At 37.4% G+C, this 24,423-nt stretch overlaps 1 protein-coding gene across 2 annotated transcripts in view; it reads left to right on the plus strand.

Moving 5' to 3' along the window:
* The window catches only part of SPATA17 (spermatogenesis associated 17), a 289,576-nt gene that overhangs the window by 173,819 nt on the left and 91,334 nt on the right, over nt 1–24,423 (plus strand). For both annotated transcript variants that reach the window (XM_002717401.6, XM_089312202.1), the window contains 2 exons: nt 3,546–3,749; nt 14,617–14,765. In XM_002717401.6, the coding sequence (XP_002717447.2) occupies nt 3,546–3,749; nt 14,617–14,765 (353 nt within the window). The remainder of the gene's footprint in view (nt 1–3,545; nt 3,750–14,616; nt 14,766–24,423) is intronic.

A 24,423-nucleotide genomic window follows, 5' to 3' on the forward strand; every position in this document is an offset into this window, starting at 1 on the left:
GCCATGGCCAGCGCACTGCGCTGATCCAATGGCAGGAGCCAGGTGCTTCTCCTGGTCTCCCATGGGGTGCAGGGCCCAAGCACGTGGGCCATCCTCCACTGCACTCACTGGCCACAGCAGAGAGCTGGCCTGGAAGAGGGGCAACCGGGACAGAATCCGGCGCTCTGACTGGGATTAGAACCCGGTGTGCCGGCGCCACAAGGTGAAGGATTAGCCTAGTGAGCCGCAGCACCGGCCATCTTTTATTAATATTAATTTAAACTGTATGTCTACCTTGTCTGTATTTACTATGGACGAAAATGTTTGAATGACTTTAAAAATTATTAATACACTGCATATAATATTTGTTGACACGTTGCGTTTTTTTGTATCAGTTTATCTCAGAGAAGAAAAAGCTCAAAAGTATTTATAAATATGTGAATGTGGTTATATTAACTTCTCTATATACAATAGAATTTAGTCCCCAATGATAAAATAGGAAAAGTTAAGTTAGAGATGCTAAAAGTTGTTTTATAACAGTTTAGTTCTGGACTGACCATTTTTCTTTAAAGAAAATTGAAACTGAAATATTAAGAGAAAGGTTCATCTATAACATCTTTGAAAATAATGAATAATATTTTAAAATTTATTTCAAACATTTTACTGTGATCTTTATGTGGCTTTGGAGAGCAAAGGTAAAATAGAGACTTTTGTGGTGTTTTCTAAATTATGGATTGTTATTCTAATTAGTGTTTAGCACCCATTTATTGAGTGTATACTTTGTGCCTAGCACTCTTTTAGGACTGGGGGTTACAAAAATGTCCAAAACAAAGTCCCTGTGCTCTGATTATTTGCTTATGGAATACTGATACTCTCAAAGATGACTAGGAAACAATTTGATAGCTGCTGTGGTACAGCTATCCCCCAGGTTATTAAGGAAGCATTAGAAATACGACACTGAATCCAGCCTGGGCAGATTTAGGTAGAGATTAATATTAATTGAAGTATTCACCAATACATATAAAATTTTCTTGGATAGTTTTTCCAAACCATATAATCTGGTTATTCTTAATACCAGGGAACTGCTGATTATATGAGGTAAACATAACAACCAGAAATGATTATAAGTATGGTGAAGACATAAGAGAAAAGCCCATTTGAGAGATTTAGTGATACTGCCTTTGTGTAGTCCAGTGTCTGAGATGCAACCAAAAATTTTGTGTTGCTCTTTAAAAATGTAGATTATGGTTTTGAGTATGTTTTTTTCTGTGCAATATTCACATCACACAAATCAGTGTATAAATGGTAGAGTTAGAAACATACCAGGGGATTCCAATTCAATCCCATCAAGGTGGCATGTACCAATGCCATCTCACTAGTCCAAGTGATCAATTTCAGTTCACAATTGATCATAATGAAAGGACTAAGAGTCAAAGGGAGCACATAAACAAGTCTAGTACCTGCTAACACTAACCGATAGAATAAATAAAGGGGAGAGTGATCCAACATGGGAAGCGAGATACTCAGCAGACTCATAGAATGGCAGATGTCCTAAATAGCACTCTGGCCTCAGAATCAGCCCTAAAGGCATTCGGATCTGGCTGAAAAGCCCATGAGAATATTTCAGGCATGGAAAGCCAAGACACACTGGCAAAAAGATCTCTGTGAGTGAGATCCCAGTGGAAAGAACAGGTCTTCAAAGAAGAATCGGAGAACTCAGAGGGCTTCCATAGCCTTGGAAACTCATGACTGGAGCATAGGGAGATTACTGATGCCATAGACAGGAGTGTCAATTGGTAAAGTCAACAACAGGAGTCACTGTGCACTTACTCCTCATGTAGGATCTCTGTCCTTAATGTGCTGTGCATTGAGATTTAATGCTATAACGAGTACTCAAACAATATATTTCACTTTGTGTTTCTATGGGGGTGCAAACTGTTGAAATCTTTACTTAAGGCATACTAAACTGATCTTCTGTAAAAAAAAAAAAAAGAGATTATCAATTTCCAACTTGGCTCTCACTGGGATTAAACATGACAATAGGTCTGATCTGATTTCATCATCATTTAAAAAAAATCATCTATTATTTTTCACTTTATGTTTCTGTGTGGGAGCAAACTGTTGAAATCCTTACTTAATGTATACTAAGCTGATCTTCTGTATATTAAGATAATCGAAAATGAATCTTGATGTGAATGGAAGGGGAGAGAGAGTGGGAAAGGGGAGGGTTGTGGGTGGGAGGGACGGTATGGGGGGGAAGCCATTGTAATCCATAAGTCGTACTTTAGAAATTTATATTCATTAAATAAAAGTTAAAAAAAAAGAAATTAGAAAAAAAATGTATATATATTAAAATCAAAGATTTATATCAAATAGCATTGCAATGGTATAATTTTATCAAAATATTCTATGCATTTGTATAGTCAAATACATTATATTTTCAGAAAATGGGCATATGGTCACTTTAGCAATTTTCATACATCTGTCTATTGTACCTCTATTGCACGGCAGGCATTGTGATAATCTGGACTGTTTTGATGCAGTTGTGACAGTTAGTGATAGACCGGCAAGGATAATGTGACACTATAGAAGAATAACACCTAACTACATACTATTCATTAAATATAGGATGTTATTTTGAGTGACTATAAGACAGAATATATGTATGTGTATGTGTGTGTGTGTATGTGTGTATGACACAGCTTGATTATTAAAGTATAAGACTTAAAAGGCTGCCATTAAGATATATGATTAGTGGGGCCGGTGCCGTGGCTCACTTGGTTAATCCTCCGCCTGCCACACCGGCATCCCATATGGGCACCGGGTTATAGTCCCTGTTGCTCCTCTTCCAGTCCAGTTCTCTGCTGTGGCCCGGGAGGGCAGTGGAGGATGGCCCAAGTGCTTGGGCCCCTGCACCTGCATAAGAGACCAGGAAGAAGTACCTGGCTCCTGGCTTTGGATCGGTGTAGCTCCAGCCATAGCGGCCATTTTGGGGGTGAACCAACAGAAGGAAGACCTTTCTCTCTGTCTCTCTCTCACTGTCTAACTCTATCTGTCAAATAAATAAAATAAAAAAAAGATATATGATTAGTAAAAATTCAATAATCAATCAAATGTTTATTGAGTACATCCTGATACCCAAAACTGGTTCAACCATGGTATATTTGACTTTCTCTAGTGAATGTGTGATGTATAGTTATGATTATATAGATGTAATATACAGTTTGAATATAAAATGGATGACTTAAAGACCTTCTGTTATTTTTTTCTTAAATATAATTATATTAAAATGCCTTATTTGGCCTATAGGAACCATCCCCCAGTAGTTTTTGACATGTTTAAAGTTCAATCCTTAAAGATACTAAAATTGTTGGTCTAGAATTGAGGTGAACTGTGAGTATTTTGTAAAACATCTTTTGTTAAATCTGAAGTCTACTTCTAAGAGGAAGAGTTTTAGTTTAAAATATTCTTTAAACATAAAAATTTTCAAGGTATAATGTTATTTTTATTTTATAAAATATTAAAATTGAAGGCAAAAGTGGAAATTGCTTTCCTTTTCTTTTCAGATCCCAGGTATATACAATTCACCATTCAGAACAGAGCCTGACCCATGGGAGCTGCAGTTACAGAAGGCAAAGCCTTTAGTACATCCAAGACCTCAAGTGAAGCAGATGTACTCACCAAGTCTTACGGATTGGCTGGCTTGTACCAGTGCCCATTCTTTTCCTCAGTCCAAATTTCTGCCACCTATTACCAGGAAGAAATGTCAGGTACTAATTAGACCTACTAGAAGTCTGTTATCAATTTTATTCTTGCTAAATTTGTCCATTTTTTATTGTGGTTAATGATATACAATGAAATTTTCTCTCTTAACCATTTCAAAGTATGCAGTTCAGTGATATTAAGTACATTCATGTTGTTATGCAGCCATCAGCACCATCCACCTTTAGATCTCTTTTCAACATACAAAATTGAACCCTGTAGCCACTCAATAGTTCTCTCTTTTCCATTGCTCTTTGTCACTAGCATGGCTTATTTGATTTAGCATAATGTCCTTAAGGTTCATTCATGTTATAACATGTCAGAATTTCTTTCTTATTAAGGTTGAATGCCATTGTATACATACCACATTTTACTTACACATCTATCCGTTTATACATATTTAGGGTTTCTTCCATATTTTACTGTTATGAATAATGCTGCTATGATCATGAGTGTATAGATATCTCTTAGATACCTTGCTTTTATGTGTTTTGAATATATACTCCAATATGGTATTGTGAGATCTTAATTTTTTGAGGAAATGTTATAGTATTTCTTACAGTGTCTATGCCATTTCCATTCTCATTAGCAGTTTACAATGTATTCCTACTAGTATTTGTTTTTTTATTTATTTGACAGGTAGAGTTATAGACAGTGAGAGAGAGAGAGAGACAAAGAGAAAGGTCTGCCTTCTGTTGGTTCACTCCCCAAATGGCCGCTGTGGCTGGCACTGCACTGATCTGAAGCCAGGAGCCAGGTGCTTCTTCCTGGTCTCCCATGCGGGTGCAGGGGCCCAAGCACTTGGGCCATCCTCCACTGACCTCCCAGGCCACAGCAGAGAGCTGGACCAGAAGAGGAACAACTGGGACTAGAACCCAGTGCTCATATGGGATGCCGGCACCGCAGGCAGAGGACTAACCAAGTGAGCCACGGCGCCAGCCCCTAGTATTTGTTATTCTCTGTTTCTTTGATATTAGTCATTCCAGTGGAAATGAGTTTGGTGGTATTTCCTTGTAGTCTTGATTTGTCATTTTGAGCATTCTTTGTTTTTATGGGCATATTGTCACATTTTTATGTCTCCTGTCCACTGGTTCACTCCCCATATGCCCACAATGCTGGAGCTTGGCCAGATTGAAACTAAAAACCAGGAGCTCACTCTAAGTCTCCCACATGGGTGACAAAGACCCAGAAACTTGAGCCATCACCAGCTGCTTCACAGGGTGCTCATTAGCATGAAGCTGCAATTAGGAGCAATGTCCTATTCAAATCTGGGCACTCCAATATGGAATGCAGACATCCTAAGTGTTGTATTAACCACTACATCAAACACCTGCCCCTGTTCTTTTGGTTTTTCTTTTATTGAGAAGAAAATTATTTTCTCAGGAATCTGGTTTAAAATCACAAATACAGATTGCATATATATGTATCAAACATTTAGTATTCCATGATGCTAAGGAAGACCAAAATCCTTTCTTCTAGCTTTTTTTGAGATAAATAGTATATTCTCTAAAGTCACCCTACTATTATTTCTCCTAATTGTAACTTAGTACCCATTGACTAACCTTTTCTCATCCCTACCATCCCTGTTTTCTCTCATGTTGAACATAATACAATGTGTACAACATATTTTTAAACATATTGTTAATACAATGCAAACATTACATGGTACTACACACACATACATACACACACACCTTCACATATCAATTAAACATACTAAGTAAGGAAGTAGGCAAATTCATGTTTCATATTAAGTTTTGGTGTGTTGAATCTGAAGTTAAAATGTGAATATTTTGCTTCGAATCTGCTTTTTCATGTGAAAAATTGTTAATGCAGCACTTGATATAGATTGTTATTGCTTGAAAATCGACATGTATTATCAAATTTATTTATTTATGCTGTCATATGATTATCTATCTCTTCTTAAGCAATTTTAAACATACCTTGTGGGTTTGAATAATTTAAAAAGTGTAAGTTTAAAAATTAGAGACAAGACAAAACTCATGGCGAAAACAGGGACTTCTTCAGTATAACTGGATTGTAATAGAATAAAACTTCAGGAGCAAAAGGGTGAGTAGATGGAATGAGTGATGATTATCACTATCCTTAAAGTCCTAGAGACTAAAAGTTCCTAAAAGTTCTTATCACCCGCATCAATATATAAGATGCAACAAACAACTGCCACCAGGTAGTATCAATTGAGAGTTGGGTTATATCTGACTTCGAGTTAGACCTCTAGAACTTCTAGCCATTAGTTCCTTATACAGGCTTGTCCCCTGTAGATCTATTGCTAAATAAGAAATTACTGTAAAACCTAATGGGTTAAAGCAGAAAGCATTTGTTATTTTAATTTCCGTGGATTGGCATTTCAAGTACAGATTTTATGAGTGCCTCTGACTCAAGTTTCTCAAGAAGTTACACTCAAGATGTCAGCCAGGGCCATGATCTTGTATGAGTACTTAGCTTATGGGAGGGAGTTGGAATGATGAGAGTAGGAAGACCCTCTTAGTTGTTTTCCTTGCTCATATGATGCATTATTAACACGTTTCATCTCTTCTGCACATTGGCCTCCCAAAAGGACTGCCTTACAATACGGCAGTTGGCCTCCTTCAGGGCAAATGATCCTTGAGAAAGTCAGAGAGAGCTTTCAAAATAAATGTCACAGACGTTTTTTCACTTTTGAATGGTAATTTTTCTTTTTTTATAGATTTATTTATTTATTTGAAAGAGTTACACAGAGATAGGAGAGGCAGAGAGAGAGAGAGAGAGAAAAGGTCTTCCACCCACTGGTTCACTCCTCAATTGGCTGCAATGCCCAGAACTGCATTGATCTGAAGCTAGGAGCCAGGAGCTTCTTCCAGGTCTCCCATGTGGGTGCAGGGGTCCAAGGACTTGGGCCATCTTCCACTGCTTTCCCAGGCCATAGCAGAGAGCTGGATGGGAAGTGGAGCAGCTAGCACTCAAACTGGCGCCCATATGGGATGCCGGCACTGCAGACAGTAGCTTTATTCGCTATGCCACAGCACTGGCCCCAATTTTTCTCATTTTAAATTTTATTTAAGGTTTACAAATTTCATTTATCTTATATTCGTTTATTTCATATATATATATATATGTATATGGCATAATTCCTTTGTCCAGTCATCAGTTGATGGACATCTGAGATGATTGCATCTTAGCTATTGTGACTTGAACTGCAATAAACATCACTTTTTCATATTCTGATTTTATTTCATTTCAGTAAATTCCCATGAGTGAGATGCCTGGGTCATATGATAGGTCTATATTCAGATTTCTGAGGTTACAGACTTTTTACAACTTATATTGCCAGAAGTGACATTCCATCACTTCTGCCATAGTCTATTAGTTAGAAATGAGTATGTACATTCTATACTCAAGGGTAAGAGATTACACAAAAGTGTGAATACCAAGAGTCAGGGATCATTGAGGGCTCATTTACAGCCCAACCATTGAATCAACCTCTGCAATAAGATGACCCTTCATTCAATGCCATTAAAAAGTTTTCCATTTTACTGTAATTATTTGTGATAAGTTGTGTTTCTACTCTGTATTGTTAAGTTGTTAATATACTTTATTATTTTTGCTCTCTCAAACTATTAACTGACAATTAATACTATTAGCTATTGGTTGTACTACATCATAAAAGGAGCTACAAAGAATCATTGAAAATCTATAAAGTCAATATTCCCCAGACTACTTTGTCTATTTCCTCATCCATGATTCATTTCCTCTGAAATTCTATTTATGTCAGTATCTATAATTACCTTTAAACTAATCTATTTCTCCAAATAAGACGGAAACTGAAAATTCTTCCACTTTCTGAAATGGAATGTCAGGCTGGAGTTGAGCAAGAGAACAAAACAGAGATAGTGGGGAAATTTTTCATTCATTTAGACTCATGTATATTTAGAATATGATGTAATAGTTCTTTTTAAATGTTAAACCAATATTCTAATGTAAGCATTTAAAGTCATTTTAAATTTAAAATGAAATTTACATTATGAATAATTGAATTTTTACCATTTTGAGTTACACATATTACTTTTTATTTCTGTTAGAACAAGTAATGGTTTTATATAACATTACTACAATTCAATTTATCAATTGTTCCATAAAGAAAATAATAACTTACTCCCTTTGCATATCTGTTATGTGTGTGTGTGTGTGTGTGTGTGTGTGTGTTTACAGGCAGAGTGGACAGAGAGAGAGAGAGAGAGAGAAAGAGAGAAAGGTCTTCCTTTGCCGTTGGTTCACTCTCCAATGGCCGCTGCGGCCAGCACACCGCGCTGATCCGAAGGCAGGAGCCAGGTGCTTCTCCTGGTCTCCCATGGGGTGCAGGGCCCAAGTACTTGGGCCATCCTCCACTGCACTCCCTGAACACAGCAGAGAGCTGGCCTGGAGGAGGGGCAACCGGGACAGAATCCGGTGCCCCAACCGGGACTAGTACCCAGTGTGCCAGTGCCGCAAGGCAGAGGATTAGCCTATTGAGCCGCGGCACTGGCCTGTTATGTGTTCAATGTAGTATTCAATGGTTGTTACATAAATAACATTGCATATTTGAATTTTCAATAATCAACATTACATGTTATATTCTTTGAGGTAGCTATTGGTGCTACAAGGAATTGAGAATAATTTTGCATATAACTTTTTAAGAAGTGTGAAAATTATATAGTATGGATAAAATAAGGGCATATATTAGCACTTCTAAATTGACAGCAACCTGGAGGTCATCTGAATTAAACTCACTGTATAATATTCACAACATTAATCATTAAACATTAAACATCTTATTTCAAAAGTGATTTATAACTTTCACTTTTTCTTTATTGGTTTGCTTTATTATACTTGTATAATGTGGATTCATATATATTAAAACAAAAATATATATTTATATAGAAAAATCTGTAGAAAGATAAATATACATGTTTACATAAAGAAATGTATATATAAATCTATGCAGTAATTTATAAACATATAAAATATATATTTACAAATCTGTCTACATACACACACACTACTGAACTGCAGTTATTTGTCAGGCATACCACAAAATGATCCCCACTAATATTCAAGTATTTTCTTTTCTTTTACTTCCCTAGTTCCTTCCTTTTTCATTTTCTTCTCTTCTTTTCCCATCTCTTGATTGTTTTTTCTTCATTTAGTTTTTCTTTTGTTTTCCTTCTGTTCTATCTCTTTCCTCACCTTGGCATCCTTCCTCCTCCTCCATTTCCTCTAGCCATGTCCTCTGGTCTATCCTTCTTTCTCTCACCTTTCTCTCCTTCTCATCACCCACACTTTTTCTTCCCCATTCTTCTGTCCTTTTTAAAATTTTCTCTTTCCTCTTCACTTTCTTTCTTTCCTTTTCTTTTTCACAAAATGGACCTTTTCTTAATCTTGCTGTGTTTTTTATTATATTTCCTGTATCTTTTCTTTAAGGACATTTAAGATTATGCTCAAATGATATCTGTACTCTGACCACCAGAGTATATGTACTTGTCAAGTGAATTTCATGAATGTGTGGAACAGGATCAGCTCTGTAGTGCAGCAGGTTAAGCAGCCACCTGTGACGCCAGCATCCTATATGAACACCAGTTCAAATCCTGTCTACTCCATTTCTGATCCAGCGTTCTACTAATGCACCCTGTGAGAAAGAGGGTGAAAATGGCCCAAGTACTTGGCCACTGCCACCCACGTGGGAGACCCATATGGACTTCTGGTCTCTTTGCTTCAGCCTGGCCAATTAATGGCCTTTTGGGGAGTGAACCAGCAGATGAAAGATCTCTCTATCTCTCCCTCTATGTCTAACTCTGCCTTTCAAATAAAATATATACATTTTTTTAAAAAAAGAAAGCAATAAATATATGGAACAATTATAGCAGGTTTTAAAAAAATAACTTCATTATTATTTAAGCTTTAAGAAAAGCTTAGAAATGCAAGATACCTATAAAGTAATATGAGTTATTATATATTTAAAAAAATAAATATATTTAGCTCTCATAACCAAGACTTTGGTGGAGGTAAGGTAAGCTAAATATAGAAAAACCTAAAGTTTGAAACTATTTCCAGATTTTAGGATCCCTGGGATAATAGGAATAGGTGATCACCTGGGATCTAAAAGGGCAGGCTACAAAAAAATACAAATCAATAAAAGCTTTGGCATAAGAGAAGTTGACAAAATAAATAAATGCTTAAAAAATTATTATTTAACAGAGAAAGAGAAGCCTGACAGCTGATACCAAATTTGCTAACCAAAGAGGTAGACTATTAAGCTCAAGAGCAAGTTGTTAATTTAACATACAAATGTATGGGCCAGGCACTGAAAGACACAGGGAGATGGTGATGATCACAGGAGGGTTGGGAGTCCTACGCGTGATTGTGAACCCAAAAGAAAGACTGAGTTTATTTTCAAAATGCTGCTTAAGAAGACTCATTCTCGCTCATTTTGAGTCTCATTGGGATGAGTAATTCTCAGAAAAAAAATAATAGCATAAGTCTAGAAATAGCTATATATGTATGCCAACAAGGTTAGAAGGCAAAGATGAGTGTTTGTATCTTCAAAGTCATAGATATGGGTCATTCTTTTATTTCTTTGATGCTACTGTTATTCAAAACCTTTGTAGGGCCAGCACTGTGGCACAGTAGGTTAATGTCGCTCCCCCATTCGTGGAGAATGACACTAGACCCTGTGCTGTTCTTTTGTCTGCTCGGCCCTCCCCGGGTTTGCTGCTGGTCCTTCCCGGGTTGGCTGCCGATCCCTCCACCTCCGTGGAGGGGCGGCTCCCCCTGCCATTTTCCCCACTTCCATGGAGGAGTGGCACACTGCCAGCCGGCTCTCTCGGGGGCTGCTCAGATGTTATCCGGATGTTCCTGGTGCATGTTGTCTCTCTCCTCCTTTATAGTCCTCTTCCACCAATCCCAGCTCTGCTACCCACATGCCGAGCACACTGCTCTCCTCCAAAGAGAGGCAGCTGTGTAGAAGTTGTTTACTCCTCTCCCAGCACCATATTGTGGGAGAGCAGATGCATAGAATAAGTCTTAATTCCAGTAACTTAGTCTAGTGCAAGTTGCTCCCCACAGTTAAACCTCTGCTTGAGTCACCGGCATCCTATATGGGCGCCGGTTCTAGTCCTGGCTGCTCCACTTCCAATGCAGCTTTCTGCTATGGCCTGAGAAAGCAGTAGAAGATGGCCCAAATACTTGGGCCCCTGCACCCATGTGGGAGACCAAAAGGAAACACCTGGGTCCTGGCTTCAGATTGGCGCAGCTCCGACCATTGCGGCCATTTGGGGAGTGAAGCAATGGATGCCAGACCTTTCTCTCTGTTTCTCCCTCTCACTGTCTATAACTCTACCTCTCAAATAAACAAATAAAAAATCTTAAAAAAAAAAGACCTTTTAAAACTACTCTTAAAGCTAATGAAAGAGTAGTAGTAGTAGTAGTAGTAACAACAAAGGCATCATTTTTGAATGTTTGCTGTGTCCCAAGTACAATGCTAATAGCGTTGTATCATCTTACAAATCTTAAGAGTAATTTTGGGGGCTGGCGCTGTGGTGTAGCAGGTAAAGCCACCACTTACAGTGGCAGTATCCCATTGAGTGCTGGTTTGCATCCTGGCTGCTCCTCTCCTGATCCAGCTCTCTGCTATAGCCTGGGATAGCAGTGGAAGATGCAAGTCCTTGGGCTCCTGAAACCACATGGGAAACCTAGAAGAAGCTCCTGGCTCCTGGCTTTGGATCAGCGCAGCTCTGGCCATTGTGGACATTTGGGGGGTGAACCAGCAGATGGAAGATCTTTCTCTCTCTCTCTGCCTCTCTGTAACTCTGCCTTTCAAATAAATATATAAATACATAAATCTTTTTTAAAAAGTAATTTTGATACATAAATAAATAAATCTTTAAAAAATAAAAAGTAATTTTGGGATATGGTTATATTTTTTTTGACAGGCAGAGTGGACAGTGAGAGATGACGCGAATCCCAAGGCAGGAGCCAGGTGCTTCTCCTGGTCTCCCATGGGGTGCAGGGCCCAAGTACTTGGGCCATCCTCCACTGTACTCCTTGGCCTCAGCAGAGAGCTGGCCTGGAAGAGGGGCAACCGGGACAGAATGCGGCGCCCTGACCGGGACTAGAACCCGGTGTGCCGGCGCTGGAAGCCGGAGGATTAGCCTAGTGAGCCGCGGCGCCGGCCTATAGTTATTATATTATACAATCAATGAAAATAGGCCTAGAGAAGTACTTTGCTAATAGTTACATAGCCAAATATTAACTTTAAAACCAGAGAATTTGTTAAAATAAAAGAGTAAGAATCTGTTTTGTGAAAAGCGCTACTTGATTTTTTAATAGTGGACTTGGAAGCATGTTACTGTATCTTTAAAAATAAAGTTCCAATAAAAATCCATTAACTACTTTCAAATATAGCAATCCTCCTGTCCAGCTGTGAAAAGTACGAGATGATACTTATTTGCCATTTGTGTTATTTACGGTCCATGACTTTTATGGTAACTGGTTCCTATTATTGGTTTCTATTAATGTAAAACATAAGTGAACATAAATGAGGCGTGAATCATTTCTTTTTATTAGCCCTACAGTCTTCACTCAGTGCTTGCAGTAACTCCAGCTGTGTCTTGTTAGTGATAACCTATTTAAAGAAGAGATTTTTGAGAATAAGGAATATGATTAGATATCATTGTTACTTCTTTCCTGTACTATGGTGTTGAAAAAAGAAAATAATATCTAATTAATGGCACAGCAAAGTCCTGAGCGGCCTCTGATTTGTATTGTGCTTAATACACTAATTAGAAAGCAATGAATTCTGGTAACTACTCCTAGACAAGGGTACCTACAAAATTTTGTGGAAAAATGGAATTAAAAGGTAAGTTTATATTGGTGCAAAAAAATTGGAATTCATGCATTTTGGGGGTCTTCAAAAGATTCATGGAAAATGTGTATTATGAAAAAAAATGCATGTGTTTCACCTTTTTTTCTGCACTGAAATAAACAACTTTTAATTCCTTTCCACTACTGTTTTTAAGTACTCTTGTATAAGTAACTACTTTAAAGGTATGATATGTTGTAGGTCACTTTGCAGTGCAACTGTGGCCTTACTTTTGCTATGTTTGTGCCATTAAAAATAGCTGTTAGTACCAGAGAAGTTGGAAAAAAGTAAAAAATTTTTGAAATAAGTAACAAACACATAATTTGGTATTGATTTGAGAGAATTATTTTAATTAATAATAAATTATATTATTTTCCTCAGATTATTTTTAATTTAACTAAACATTTAGTTAAAATAAATGTGTTTTTTTTTTTCTTAATTTGACAGAGTTGTAGACAGAGAGAGAGAGAGACAGAGACAGAGAGAGACAGAGAGAAAGGTCTTCCTCCCGTTGGTTCACTCCCCAAATGGCCGCCACGGCCGGAGCTGCGCTGATCTGAAGCCAGGAGCCAGGTGCTTCTTCCTGGTCTCTCCAAGTGGCCCAAGCACTTGAGCCATCCTCCACTGCCCTCCAGGCCACAGCAAGCTGGACAGGAAGAGGAGCAACTGGGACCAGATCCCGGTGCCCATATGGGATGCCAGCGTCACAGGGAGAGGATTAACCAAGTGAGCCATGGTGCCAGCCCAATAAATGTGCTTTTTTAAATTAGAAACCAAAGCAATCTATAACTATAAGTTTACTAATTATAACATTAAAATCTTTTTCATCTAAGTGGGGTAAATTTTACTTAAACTTTTTAAAAAAGATTTATTTATTATTTGAAAGAGTTACAGAGAGAGGGAGAGCTTTCATCTATTGGTTCACTCCTAATATGGCCTAACATCTAGGGCTGGGCCAGGCTGAACACTACCCAGATCTCCCATATGGGTGGCAGGGACTCGACACTTTAGCCATCTTCCACTCCTTTCCCAGACTATTTGCAGGGAACTGGATCTGAAGTGGAGCAGATGGGACTGTTATGGGATGCCCACATCACAGGTGGTGGCTTGACCTGCTGTGCCACAAGGCCATCTACCTGTGTGAACATTTTTAGTGAAATCACTTTGATTTGAGAGAAAATTTCTTGAATGCAAGTGATGGTCTTATTTTTGATATTGTTATATTTCCTAATTCAGAGGAGAACAAACTGTGTTTTAAAAATAATTTACAGGAAGGTGTGTTGCCTAATGATTAGGATGCCTACATCTGTATCAGAGTACCTGGCTGTATTCAGTTCCCAATCCTGGTTCATGATAACAGCGTCCTACCAGTGCAGACCCTGGGAGGTAGCAAAGGATGGCTCAAGCAGTTGGGTACCAGTCACCCATATGAGAGAACTTGATTAAATTCCCAGCTCCCAACTTCAGCCTTTCCTAACCCCAGCCATTTTTGGCATTTACAAAATGAACCAGCATATGGGAGTTCTGTCTGTCTGTCTCTGCTTCTTGAATAAAAAATTAATTGAAGAAATAATTGGGGCTTTTGTTGTAGTGCAGTGGATTAAACTCACCTGTGAACCCAGCATCCTGTATTCGGTCAGTTTATGTCCTGACTGCTCCACTTCTGATCCAGCTCCCTACTATCAAACCTGGGAAAAGCAGCAGAAGATGGCCCAAGTGTTTAGATCCCTGACACCCACATGGAAGACCTGGAAGGATTTCCTGGTCCTTATCCTAGCCCAGCCCTAGCCATTGCTAATATTTGGGAAATGAGCCAGCAGATAGAAAATCTCTATGTCTCTCTGTAACACTTTCAAATAAATCTTTAAAAAATAATTTAATAAACTTGATGTCCCTTGTAGATGTTCACTAGCATTGGTCATTAACAACATGTTAAAAAAATCTTCCATTATAAAATATGTTCCTCATGCTTTTCTTCTCAGGGTCCCTTTCGAGATATCAATGAAGTGTTAGAACAGCGCTACAAACCTTTGGAGCCAACATTACGTGTAGCAGAACCATTCAATCATTTAAAGTTGTCCAGAGAGGAGCTCAGAAGAAAGGAATGGGTGCAAAATGTGAATGACAAAATGTGAGTGTTTGGATGAAAAGAATATAACTGTGCCAGGCTGATGCTCTAAATTTTCCACTTGATAATATTGTAGAGAATCTTTTGTCAGAAAAGGTAAAACCACTCTTGACTGATTCAGAAGTCATCATTTTTCAACATGTAAATATTTTACAAGAAGACAGTGTTGATGGCAAAGCACTGTATGTGCTACTCAAAAGGAAAGAAAATTAATGAATGTCATTTTAAGGGGGATAAATGACCACCATATATCTATGGAGATAATGTATTTATAATGCTTCTAAAATAATATCCAATGAAACAAAATGTTTCTAACAAACTAAATTTCATTTGGATATATAGGGATAATGTTATAGTGTTAATAAATCAAACACAAAGGAAGTCTCTTTACAACAGAGGAGGATGACTGAAAAAGAAATGAAGGATGATCAAATAGCACATGTGGTTTTAAATTAGTTTGTTAGCATCATTGATTTGGGTCTCTATTCATACATCTTTTTTTCAGGGTACTTCCTCTCTCTTAAGGTACTTTGTCATCACAAGAGGCATATATAATTTATAAATAGACCATTTTCAATCTATAATGGCTTTACTATAATTATTATTATTATCCTGTAATGTCTTTTGTAATTGCCATTGCAATATATTTTATGATAATTTCTTAGTATTATTTATATACTGAATCATAATGGCATTACTATAATATACAAATTATTATAATCATAATGAAATAATTTATGATATAAATTACTACATAAATATTACAACATACAGCATTTCAACTATTATTTATTGTTATTTACATAGTATATTATAGGTAACACTGTAAAATTTATATAATAGTAAAGTAGTACATTAAAAGGTATGCTTTGTTATATAAAGAAATTTGAAATCTCTTATCTATCACAGTGAATTTTAGAAGATTTTATTGGTCATAAGAGATAGTACAGTAATATGCTTTATTTTAATAATACATTTCTGAAAAACCCTTGAAAAATATTTTCACTTAATCATCAAAGGTAAAAATGGCAAGTGTTGCAAGTAAGTTTATAAATGTCTGCATTTTATAGATATTACCTGGTGTGAAATAATTACATATAGTGTGTTTAGCATATTGTTTCAGTAAATGATCAGTTAACCCAACATATGATGATTTAAAAAATGAGAAACATTTATACAATCAGTTTTGGGGAGGTAGATTTGTCATAAAGATATCAAAGATCAATGCTGCTCAGACTTAGCGAAGCAAAATGTATAATTTGGTGATAAATAGTTAAAGTTATATTGCTCAGCATTAGTTTTCTATTTTCAACAATGCAAGGGTTTATGAAATAGCAAAATTAATTGCCCAAATATTTGAGATATTATTGACCATCTCAAAGCTATTTCAGTAGAAATCATTGCATATCAAAGACACTGAGATATCCTTTCTTACTATTTTCTATGAAAAGCTTAGAAGAATTAGCTCTCAGTATTATTCCCAGAGAAAGGTGTTCAACTTGTAGTTTGTGTAAAATACTTGTAAATGTCTTCACTTTCTACAGTGTTGCTGTTGACCTTTTACCCTAAAGCTGTCAGAGATGGAAAGAGTTTCTAGGATTATCAACCAATTAGAAATAAGAAATATTAAAGAAATTACTAATATATGAAACTATATGTTTTAGCAACTAAGCTAAGCAATTTGTATTAGCAGCAAACCTAAAGTAACTCCACTATTACAAAAAATTGAAACATTGACATTTTATAGTTTCTCCCAAAAGCATTTTGGTTTTTCATGTTCTAGATAATTACATCTTATACAACAAAAGAAATGTTAGAAATATAGGTTTTATATCTTTGTAGATAATAATTGTATGATAGACATTAGAGGAAGGTGTATTCTTGACAAAGAGATGCATGGTTTTTTAATGTAGAACATCCTTTGCTACAATACCATTTTTATCTATAATGAATTAAAGTCAGTATGTTTGTCATCTAAAGTCCTTAACCTGGAACCCTGTATTTAAACATGACACGGTAGGCCCTTTTATTTCTAATTTAAAAAACTTAAAGAGAAGCATATCTAAGTGTTTGATACATTTAGCTCTTTCATTGTCCTATTGTGAGCATTGCAATGTATTATATAAAGGTATATGAACTTTGAAACTAGACCTAAGGGAGCACAAATCTCTGTTCTACTTCACAAGATGAGTAGTAATGTAGGTAAGTAATTTGCCTCCCTGAGCCTGTTTCCTTGTTTATAAGATAGAGACAGAAATCTTCCCATAAAAGGTTATAATGAACATTAAATGAGGGTTCAAAATGCTGCAGTAGGGAGTCAGCTTACTGTTCTAGCCCAGGAGAAGATAGTTTTTAAAAAGTGGAGAAAGTACAGTCTCAGGGAAGAGTTAGGGAGAAAAGAGCAGAAGAAACTCTACTGAAATTAGAGGAACATGGTAGACCTAAGTGGAGGGCTTGGGCGCCGGTGGCTCAGGACTCCAGCAGCCGAGAGCCTATGCACCAGCATTGGAAAGACAGGTAAGACCAGACCATAGCAGCCCAAGCCACTGGTGAAAAAGCTGCAGGAAGAGCCTGGAGGGAACGTGGCTTAGATCCCCATGCGGAAAAGTATACCAGGAGGAGGAAAAAAAAAAAAAAGAGGACACGACAGATACATTTCTCTCTCCCTGATCACTTTACAACAGCATCCTGTAACAAGCCAATAGAGTGGGCACCATTTTGGACATACATAGTAGCTGCACCAGCTCATATCTGTGCCCAGCAACCAATCGAGTGAAGACTCCTGACTCTGGTGGGGCGAACTAACAGGGGGCTAGGAGCTTGTGACTGTGTGAGGCTTCTGTACTGGGACAGTGAAAAAAAACTGAGGGTGTGTGGGAGGACTCAGGGTGTAGCTGAGATTTTGAGCAGTCAGAGTGGGAGATTCCACAAGCTCAGGGTTTCCTGCTTACCCACTGAGAGACATTGCTGAAGAATCTGAACTTTCATCGAGGACTGCACAGATCCTTTATGTGGTCCTTGGGACAGAGCAGATGAAGATTATACCACTGAGGCAGTGGTTTCCATTGAGGAGAGGAACTCAGCTGAGCAGAATGGATTTCTCTTCTGATTAAAAAAAACAGAGAGAGAAGATTTACCATGCTAAACCTGGGTGTGTCCCTTTAGGCACACCCTTAACCCTGGAGAACTGAACAGAGCCTTTGGCCACACCCACTACAAGCCTCTAGAGATTCACTGAAAGCAGACATTCCACTTATCTACAGAGTCATAATACAAAGATAAAGGCTGCCAAAGCAAGCAAGCAAGCAAGAAAGAAATCAACAACTATCTCCGCAAATGCACCAATTCCGAAAACGAGATAAAGGAAGACAACATCACACCTCCAAAAGAACATGACACTTCAGTGCTAGATTGTGAAAATGATGAGATAGAAGAAATGCAAGAAATGGAAAAATGCAAAAAATTGATCATAAGATTACATAGAAATAATCAGAAGCAAATGTATGAACTACTGAAATCTATATAGGACAGAAAATTTCTCCCATGAAATTGAGATTAAAGAGAAAACAAAATGAAATGAAGAATTCAATAGAACATGAAGTTGAGATCTTAAAATGAAATCAAAATGAAATGAAAAATTAACTGGAACAAATAAAAATTATGCAGTGGAGAGACTTAACAACAGAATTGGTGAAGCAGAAGAAAGAATATTGGTCTTAGAACACAAAGCATACAGTCAAACCAAAGATAAGAAGAAGAAATTAGAAAACTAAAAAACACTGTTGGGAATCTATAGGCTACTATAAAAAGACCCAACATACAAGTTCTAAGAGTTCCTGAAGGCATGGAGAGAAAGGCCTCTTTAGTAAAATAATAGCAGAAAACTTCCCTGGTTTCCAGAAAGAAAGGGACATCCAAGTATAGAAAGCACACAGAACTGCTAATAGACATGACCAGAAAAGATCCTTGCCATGACACCTTGTAATCAAACTCACCACAGTAAAACATAACAAGATTCTAAAATTAGAATGAGATAAACACCAGATTACTTTCAGAGGATCAACAATTAGATTCACAGCAGTATTCTCATCAGAAACCCTACATGTCTTAAGAGAAAAAAAAAAGGTCATCCCAGAATATTATACCCTTCAAAGCTCTCATTTGTGAATGAAGGTGAAATAAAAACCTTCCATAACAAACAGAATTCGAAAGAATTTGTTGCCACCTTTCCAGCCCTACAAAAGATGCTTAAGGATGTGTTGCAGACAGAAACACAGAAACACAATAACATGGTCATCACTACCAAAGAAGGTAAAGGAAGAAATCTCTCAGTAAAAGTTCAAAGGAAATTAATATTAAAAATAGGAATATTTTTGGAAAAATGACAGGACTAAGTTAGTTATCAATAGTAACCTTGAATGTAAATGGCCTCAACTCCCCAGTTAAAATACACAGACAGGCTGAATGGATTAAAAAACAAAACCCATCTATTTGCTGCCTATAAGAAACACATCTCACCAACAAAGATGCACACAGACTGAAAGTGAAAGGATGGAAAAAGATATTACATGCCAATAGACATCAAAAAAGAGCTGGTGTAGTCATCTTAATTTCAGACAAGATAGACTTTAACACAAAAACTGTAAAAGAGACAAATAAGGGAACTATATAATGATTAATGGATCCATTAAGAAGGAAGCTGTAAATATTATAAACATATATGCACCTAATTACAGGACAAGTGGCTATTTAAAAGATATGTTAAGTCATTTAAAGGAAGACTTAGACTCCAATACAATAGTATTGGGGGACTTCAATACTCCATTTTCAGCAATGGACAGATGAACCTGATGGAAAGATCAACAAGGAAATAGCAGATTAATCCACACGATTGACCAAATGGACCTAAAAGATACCTACAGAATTTTTCATCCTACAGTTGCAGAATACACATTCTTCTCAGCAGTGCATGGAACTGTCTCTTGGATTGACCATATACTAGGCCATAAAGCAACTCTCGGCAAATTCAAAAAATCAAATCATACCATGCATCCTCTATCTTCTCAGAACACGATGGAATGAAGCTGGAAATCAGGAATTCAGGAAACTCTAGAGCATATGCAAACACACAGAGACTGAACAACATGCTCCTGAATGAAGACTGGGTTATAGAAGCAATCAAAAGAGAAATAAAATAATTTCTGGAAAAAATTGAAGATGACAACTCATCAAAACTTATGTGATACAGCAAAAGCATTGTTAAGAGGAAATTAAATAGCAATTGGTGCCTATATCAAGAAATTGGAAAAGCACCAAATAAATGAGCTATCAATGTATCTCAAGGATCTAGAAAAATATCAGCAAACAAAACCCAAAACTAGTAGGATAAAAGAAATAATTAAATTAGAGAAGAAATCAACAACATTTAATCAAAAATAACAATACATAAAATCAACAACACGAAGAGCTGATTTTTTGAAAAAATAAACCAAATTGACACACCTTTGGTCCAACACACCCAAGGAGAGAGAAGACCCAAATCAATAAAATTAGAGATGTAAAAGGAAACGTAACAAAAGACACCACAGAAATAAAAAGAACCATCAGAAATTACTACAAAGAGATGTATGCCAAAAAACTGGGAGACCTAGAAGAAATGGATAGATTCCTGGACACATACAAACTACCTATTTTGAACCATGAAGACATAGAAAACGTAAACAGACCCATGACCAAGAAAGAAATTGAAACAGCAATAAAGGCCCTCACAACAAAGAAAAGTCTAGGGTCAGATGGCTTCACTGCTAAATTCCACCAGACATTTAAAGAGGAACTAACTCCAATTCTTCTCAAGTTATTCAAAACAGTTAAAAAGAGGTATCTTGGCTGGCGCCGCGGCTCACTAGGCTAATCCTCCGCCTTGTGGTGCCAGCACACCGGGTTCTAGTCCCGGTCAGGGCACCGGATTCTGTCCCGGTTGCCCCTCTTCCAGGCCAGCTCTCTGCTGTGGCCAGGGAGTACAGTGGAGGACGGCCCAAGTGCTTGGGCTCTGCACCCCATGGGAGACCAGGAGAAGCACCTGGCTCCTGCCATCGGATCAGCGTGGTGTGCCAGCCACAGTGTGCCAGACGCGGCGGCCATTGGAGGGTGAACCAACAGCAAAAGGAAGACCTTTCTCTCTGTCTCTCTCTCTCACTGTCCACTCTGACTGTCAAAAAAAAAATTAAAAAAAAAAGAGGAATCTTTCCATATTTTTTCTACGAAGCCAGTATCACCTTAATTCCTAATCATGAAAAAGATACAATAGAGAAAGAGAATTACAGATCAGTTTCCTTGGTTGAACATAGATGCAAAAATTCTCAACAAAATTGAGCCAATCTAACCCAACAACACATCGGAAAGATCATCCACCCAGACCAAGTGGGTTTATCGCTGTTATGCAGGGATGGTTCAACATTTGCAAATCAATCAATGTGATACATCACATTAACAAACTACTGAACAAAAACTGTATGATTATTTCAATGCATGCAGAGAAAACATTTGATAAAATACAACACCCTTTCATGATGAAAACTCTAAGCGAATTGGGTATAGAAGGAACATTCCTCAACACAATCAAGGAAGTTTATGACAAAACCACAAGCAGCATCATATTGAATAGGAGAAAGCTGGAGGCATTCCTACTGAGATCTGGTACCAGATACAGATAACCACTCTCACCATTGCTATTCAATATAGTCCTGGAAGTTTTAGCTAGAGTCATTAGGCAAGAAAAAGATATCGAATGGATACAAACTGGGAAGAAGGAAGTAAATTATCCCTATTTGCAGACAACATGATTCTATATATAGGGGATCAAAAAAACTTCAAAATGAGTATTTCAAAACTCATAAAAGTGTTTGTAAAGTAGCAGGATATAAAGTCAATACACAAAAATCATCAGCCTTTGTATACACAGGCAATGATACAGTTGAGAATGAATTCTAAGATCAATGCCATTCATAATGGTTACAAAACAAATCAAATAACTTGGAATAAATTTAACCAAGCATGTCAAAGATCTCTATGATATGAATTAAAAAACATTAAAAAAAGAAATGGAAGAAGATAGAAAAAAATGGAAAAATCTTCCATGTTCATGATTGGAAGAATCAATAGCATCAAAATGTTCATTCTTTCAAAACAATTTACAAATTCAATGCAATACCAATTAAAATACCAAAGACATTCTTCTCAGATCTAGAAACAATGATGTTTAAATTCAAATGGAGACACAGGAGACCTCGAATACCTAAAGCAATCTTGCAGTACAAAAACAAAACTGGAGGCATCACAATACCCGATTTCAAGATATACTACAGGGCAGTTATAATCAAAACAGCCTGATACTGGTACAAAAATAAATGGATAGATTAGTGAAACAAAATAGAAAACCCAGAAATCAATCCAAACATCTACAACCAACTTATATTTGATCAAGGAGCTAAAACCAATTCCTGGTGCAAGAAGAGACTCTTCAACAAATGGTGCTGGGAAAACTGGATTCCCACATGCAGAAGTATGAAGCAAGACCCCTACCTTATACTTTAGTCAAAAATCTACTCACTGGCTGGTTCCGCAGCTCAATAGGCTAATCCTCCTGCGGCGCCAGCACCCTGGGTTCTAGTCCCGGTCCGGGCACCAGATTCTGTCCCGGTTGCTCCTCTTCCAGTCCTGCTCTCTGCTGTGGCCCAGGAAGGCAGTGGAGGATGGCTCAAGTGCTTGGGCCCTGCACCCGCATGGGAACCAGGAGGAAGCACCTGGCTCCTGGCTTCAGATCAGTGCAGCGCACCAGCCACAATGCGCCAGCCGTAGCGGTCACTTTGGGGGTGAACCAACAGAAAAGGAAGACTTTTCTCTCTCTCTCTCTCTCTCTCTCTCTCTCTCTCACTGTCTAACTCTGCCTGTCAATAAAATTTTAAAAAATCTACTCACCATGGAATAAAGATTTAAATCTATGATGCAACACTATCAAATTATTAGAGAACATTGGAGACACTCTGTCAGAGACTCAGAAAGAGACCCCAGAGGCACAGGCAATCAAAACCAAAATTAACAAATGGAAATACTTCAAACTGAGAAGTTTCTGTACAGAAAAAGAAACAGGAAAGTGAAGAGGCAACCGATGGAATGGGAGAAATTATTTTCAAACTATGCAACTGATAAAAGATTAATAGCCAGAATCTACAAAGAGATCAAGAAACTCCAGAACAACAAAACAAACAACCAATTGATTTTCCAAGGACTTAGAGAAATTATTAAAAGAGGAAATCCAAATGGCCAACAGACGCATGAAAAAATGTCAGGATTACTAGCTATGAGGGAAATGCAAATCACAGCCACAGTGAGGTTTACCTCACCCCAGTTAGAATGGCTTTCATACAGAAATCAACAAACAACAAATACTAGTGAGGATGCAGAGAAAAAGGTATCCTGATCCACCACTGGTGGGAATGTAAACTGATAGATCCACTAAGGAAGACAATAGAGAGATACCTCAAAAATATGAATATAGACCTACCATATGATGCAGCCATCCCACTCCTGGGAATTTCTCTAAGAGAAATGAAGTCAATAAACAAAAGAGATATCTGCACCTTCATGTTTATTGCAGCTCAATTCACAATAGCTAAGACATGGAATCAACCTAAATGCCCATCAACTGAAGACTAGATGAAGAAATTATTGGATGTACACTCTATGGAATACTACACAGCAGTAAAAAAAATAATCCAGTCATTTGCAACAAAGTGTTTGAATCTGGAAAACATCATACCTAGTGAAATAAGCCAGTCCCAAAGGGTCAAATACCATATGTTCTCCCTGATCTGTGACAACTAACAGAGCACCTAAAGGAAACCTGTAGAACTGAAATTGACACTATGAGAAGCAATGACTTGAACAGCCCTTGTCTTGACTGTTGTAGAACAGTTTATCATTTTATGTTTTTACTATTTTCTTTTTCTACTTAATACCATTTTTTGAACTCTTCACTTAACACACCATTATTCAAGGTGTTTAAATCTAGTTGAAAGTAGATCCTAGTAAAAAATAAGAGTGGGAATAAGAGAGGGAGGAGATGTACAATTCAGCACATGTTCCCACAGATTTACCCCTAAGGATAAAGCTAAAAAATTTCCGTGGGACTCCAAATCCCATTAAGCTGGGTGATACTAATGCCATCTTTCATGTTAAAGAGATAATTTTAAGTACGTAACTGATCATATATATAGGAATAAGTATCAAAGGGATCATATAAATAAGACCAAGTGTCTGGTAATAACAATAGTTAGAATTAAAAAGGAGAGAATGATCCAATATGGGAAGCAGACCACACAGCGGACTCATAGAATGACAAATATCCTAAACAGGATTCTGACCTCATATCAGCCCTTAAGGCATTCATAGCCCATGAGAGCATTTTAAAGTCCATGAGAGCATTTCAGGCATGGAATCCAAGACACTGTGACAAAAAAATGTTCTATATGAAGGATCTCTATGAATGAGAACCCAGTAGAAAAATGAGACCATCAAAGAAGAGTGTACTTTTCTCTGAAGGGAGGGGAGAACTTCTCCCTTGCTTATGGAGCTGTCTATATACTGATGGGGTTTGTGGACT

Source organism: Oryctolagus cuniculus, chromosome 13 (genome assembly GCF_051225735.1).
Source record: "Oryctolagus cuniculus isolate XC-2025 breed Fujian yellow rabbit chromosome 13, ASM5122573v1, whole genome shotgun sequence".
Lineage (NCBI taxonomy): Eukaryota > Metazoa > Chordata > Mammalia > Lagomorpha > Leporidae > Oryctolagus > Oryctolagus cuniculus.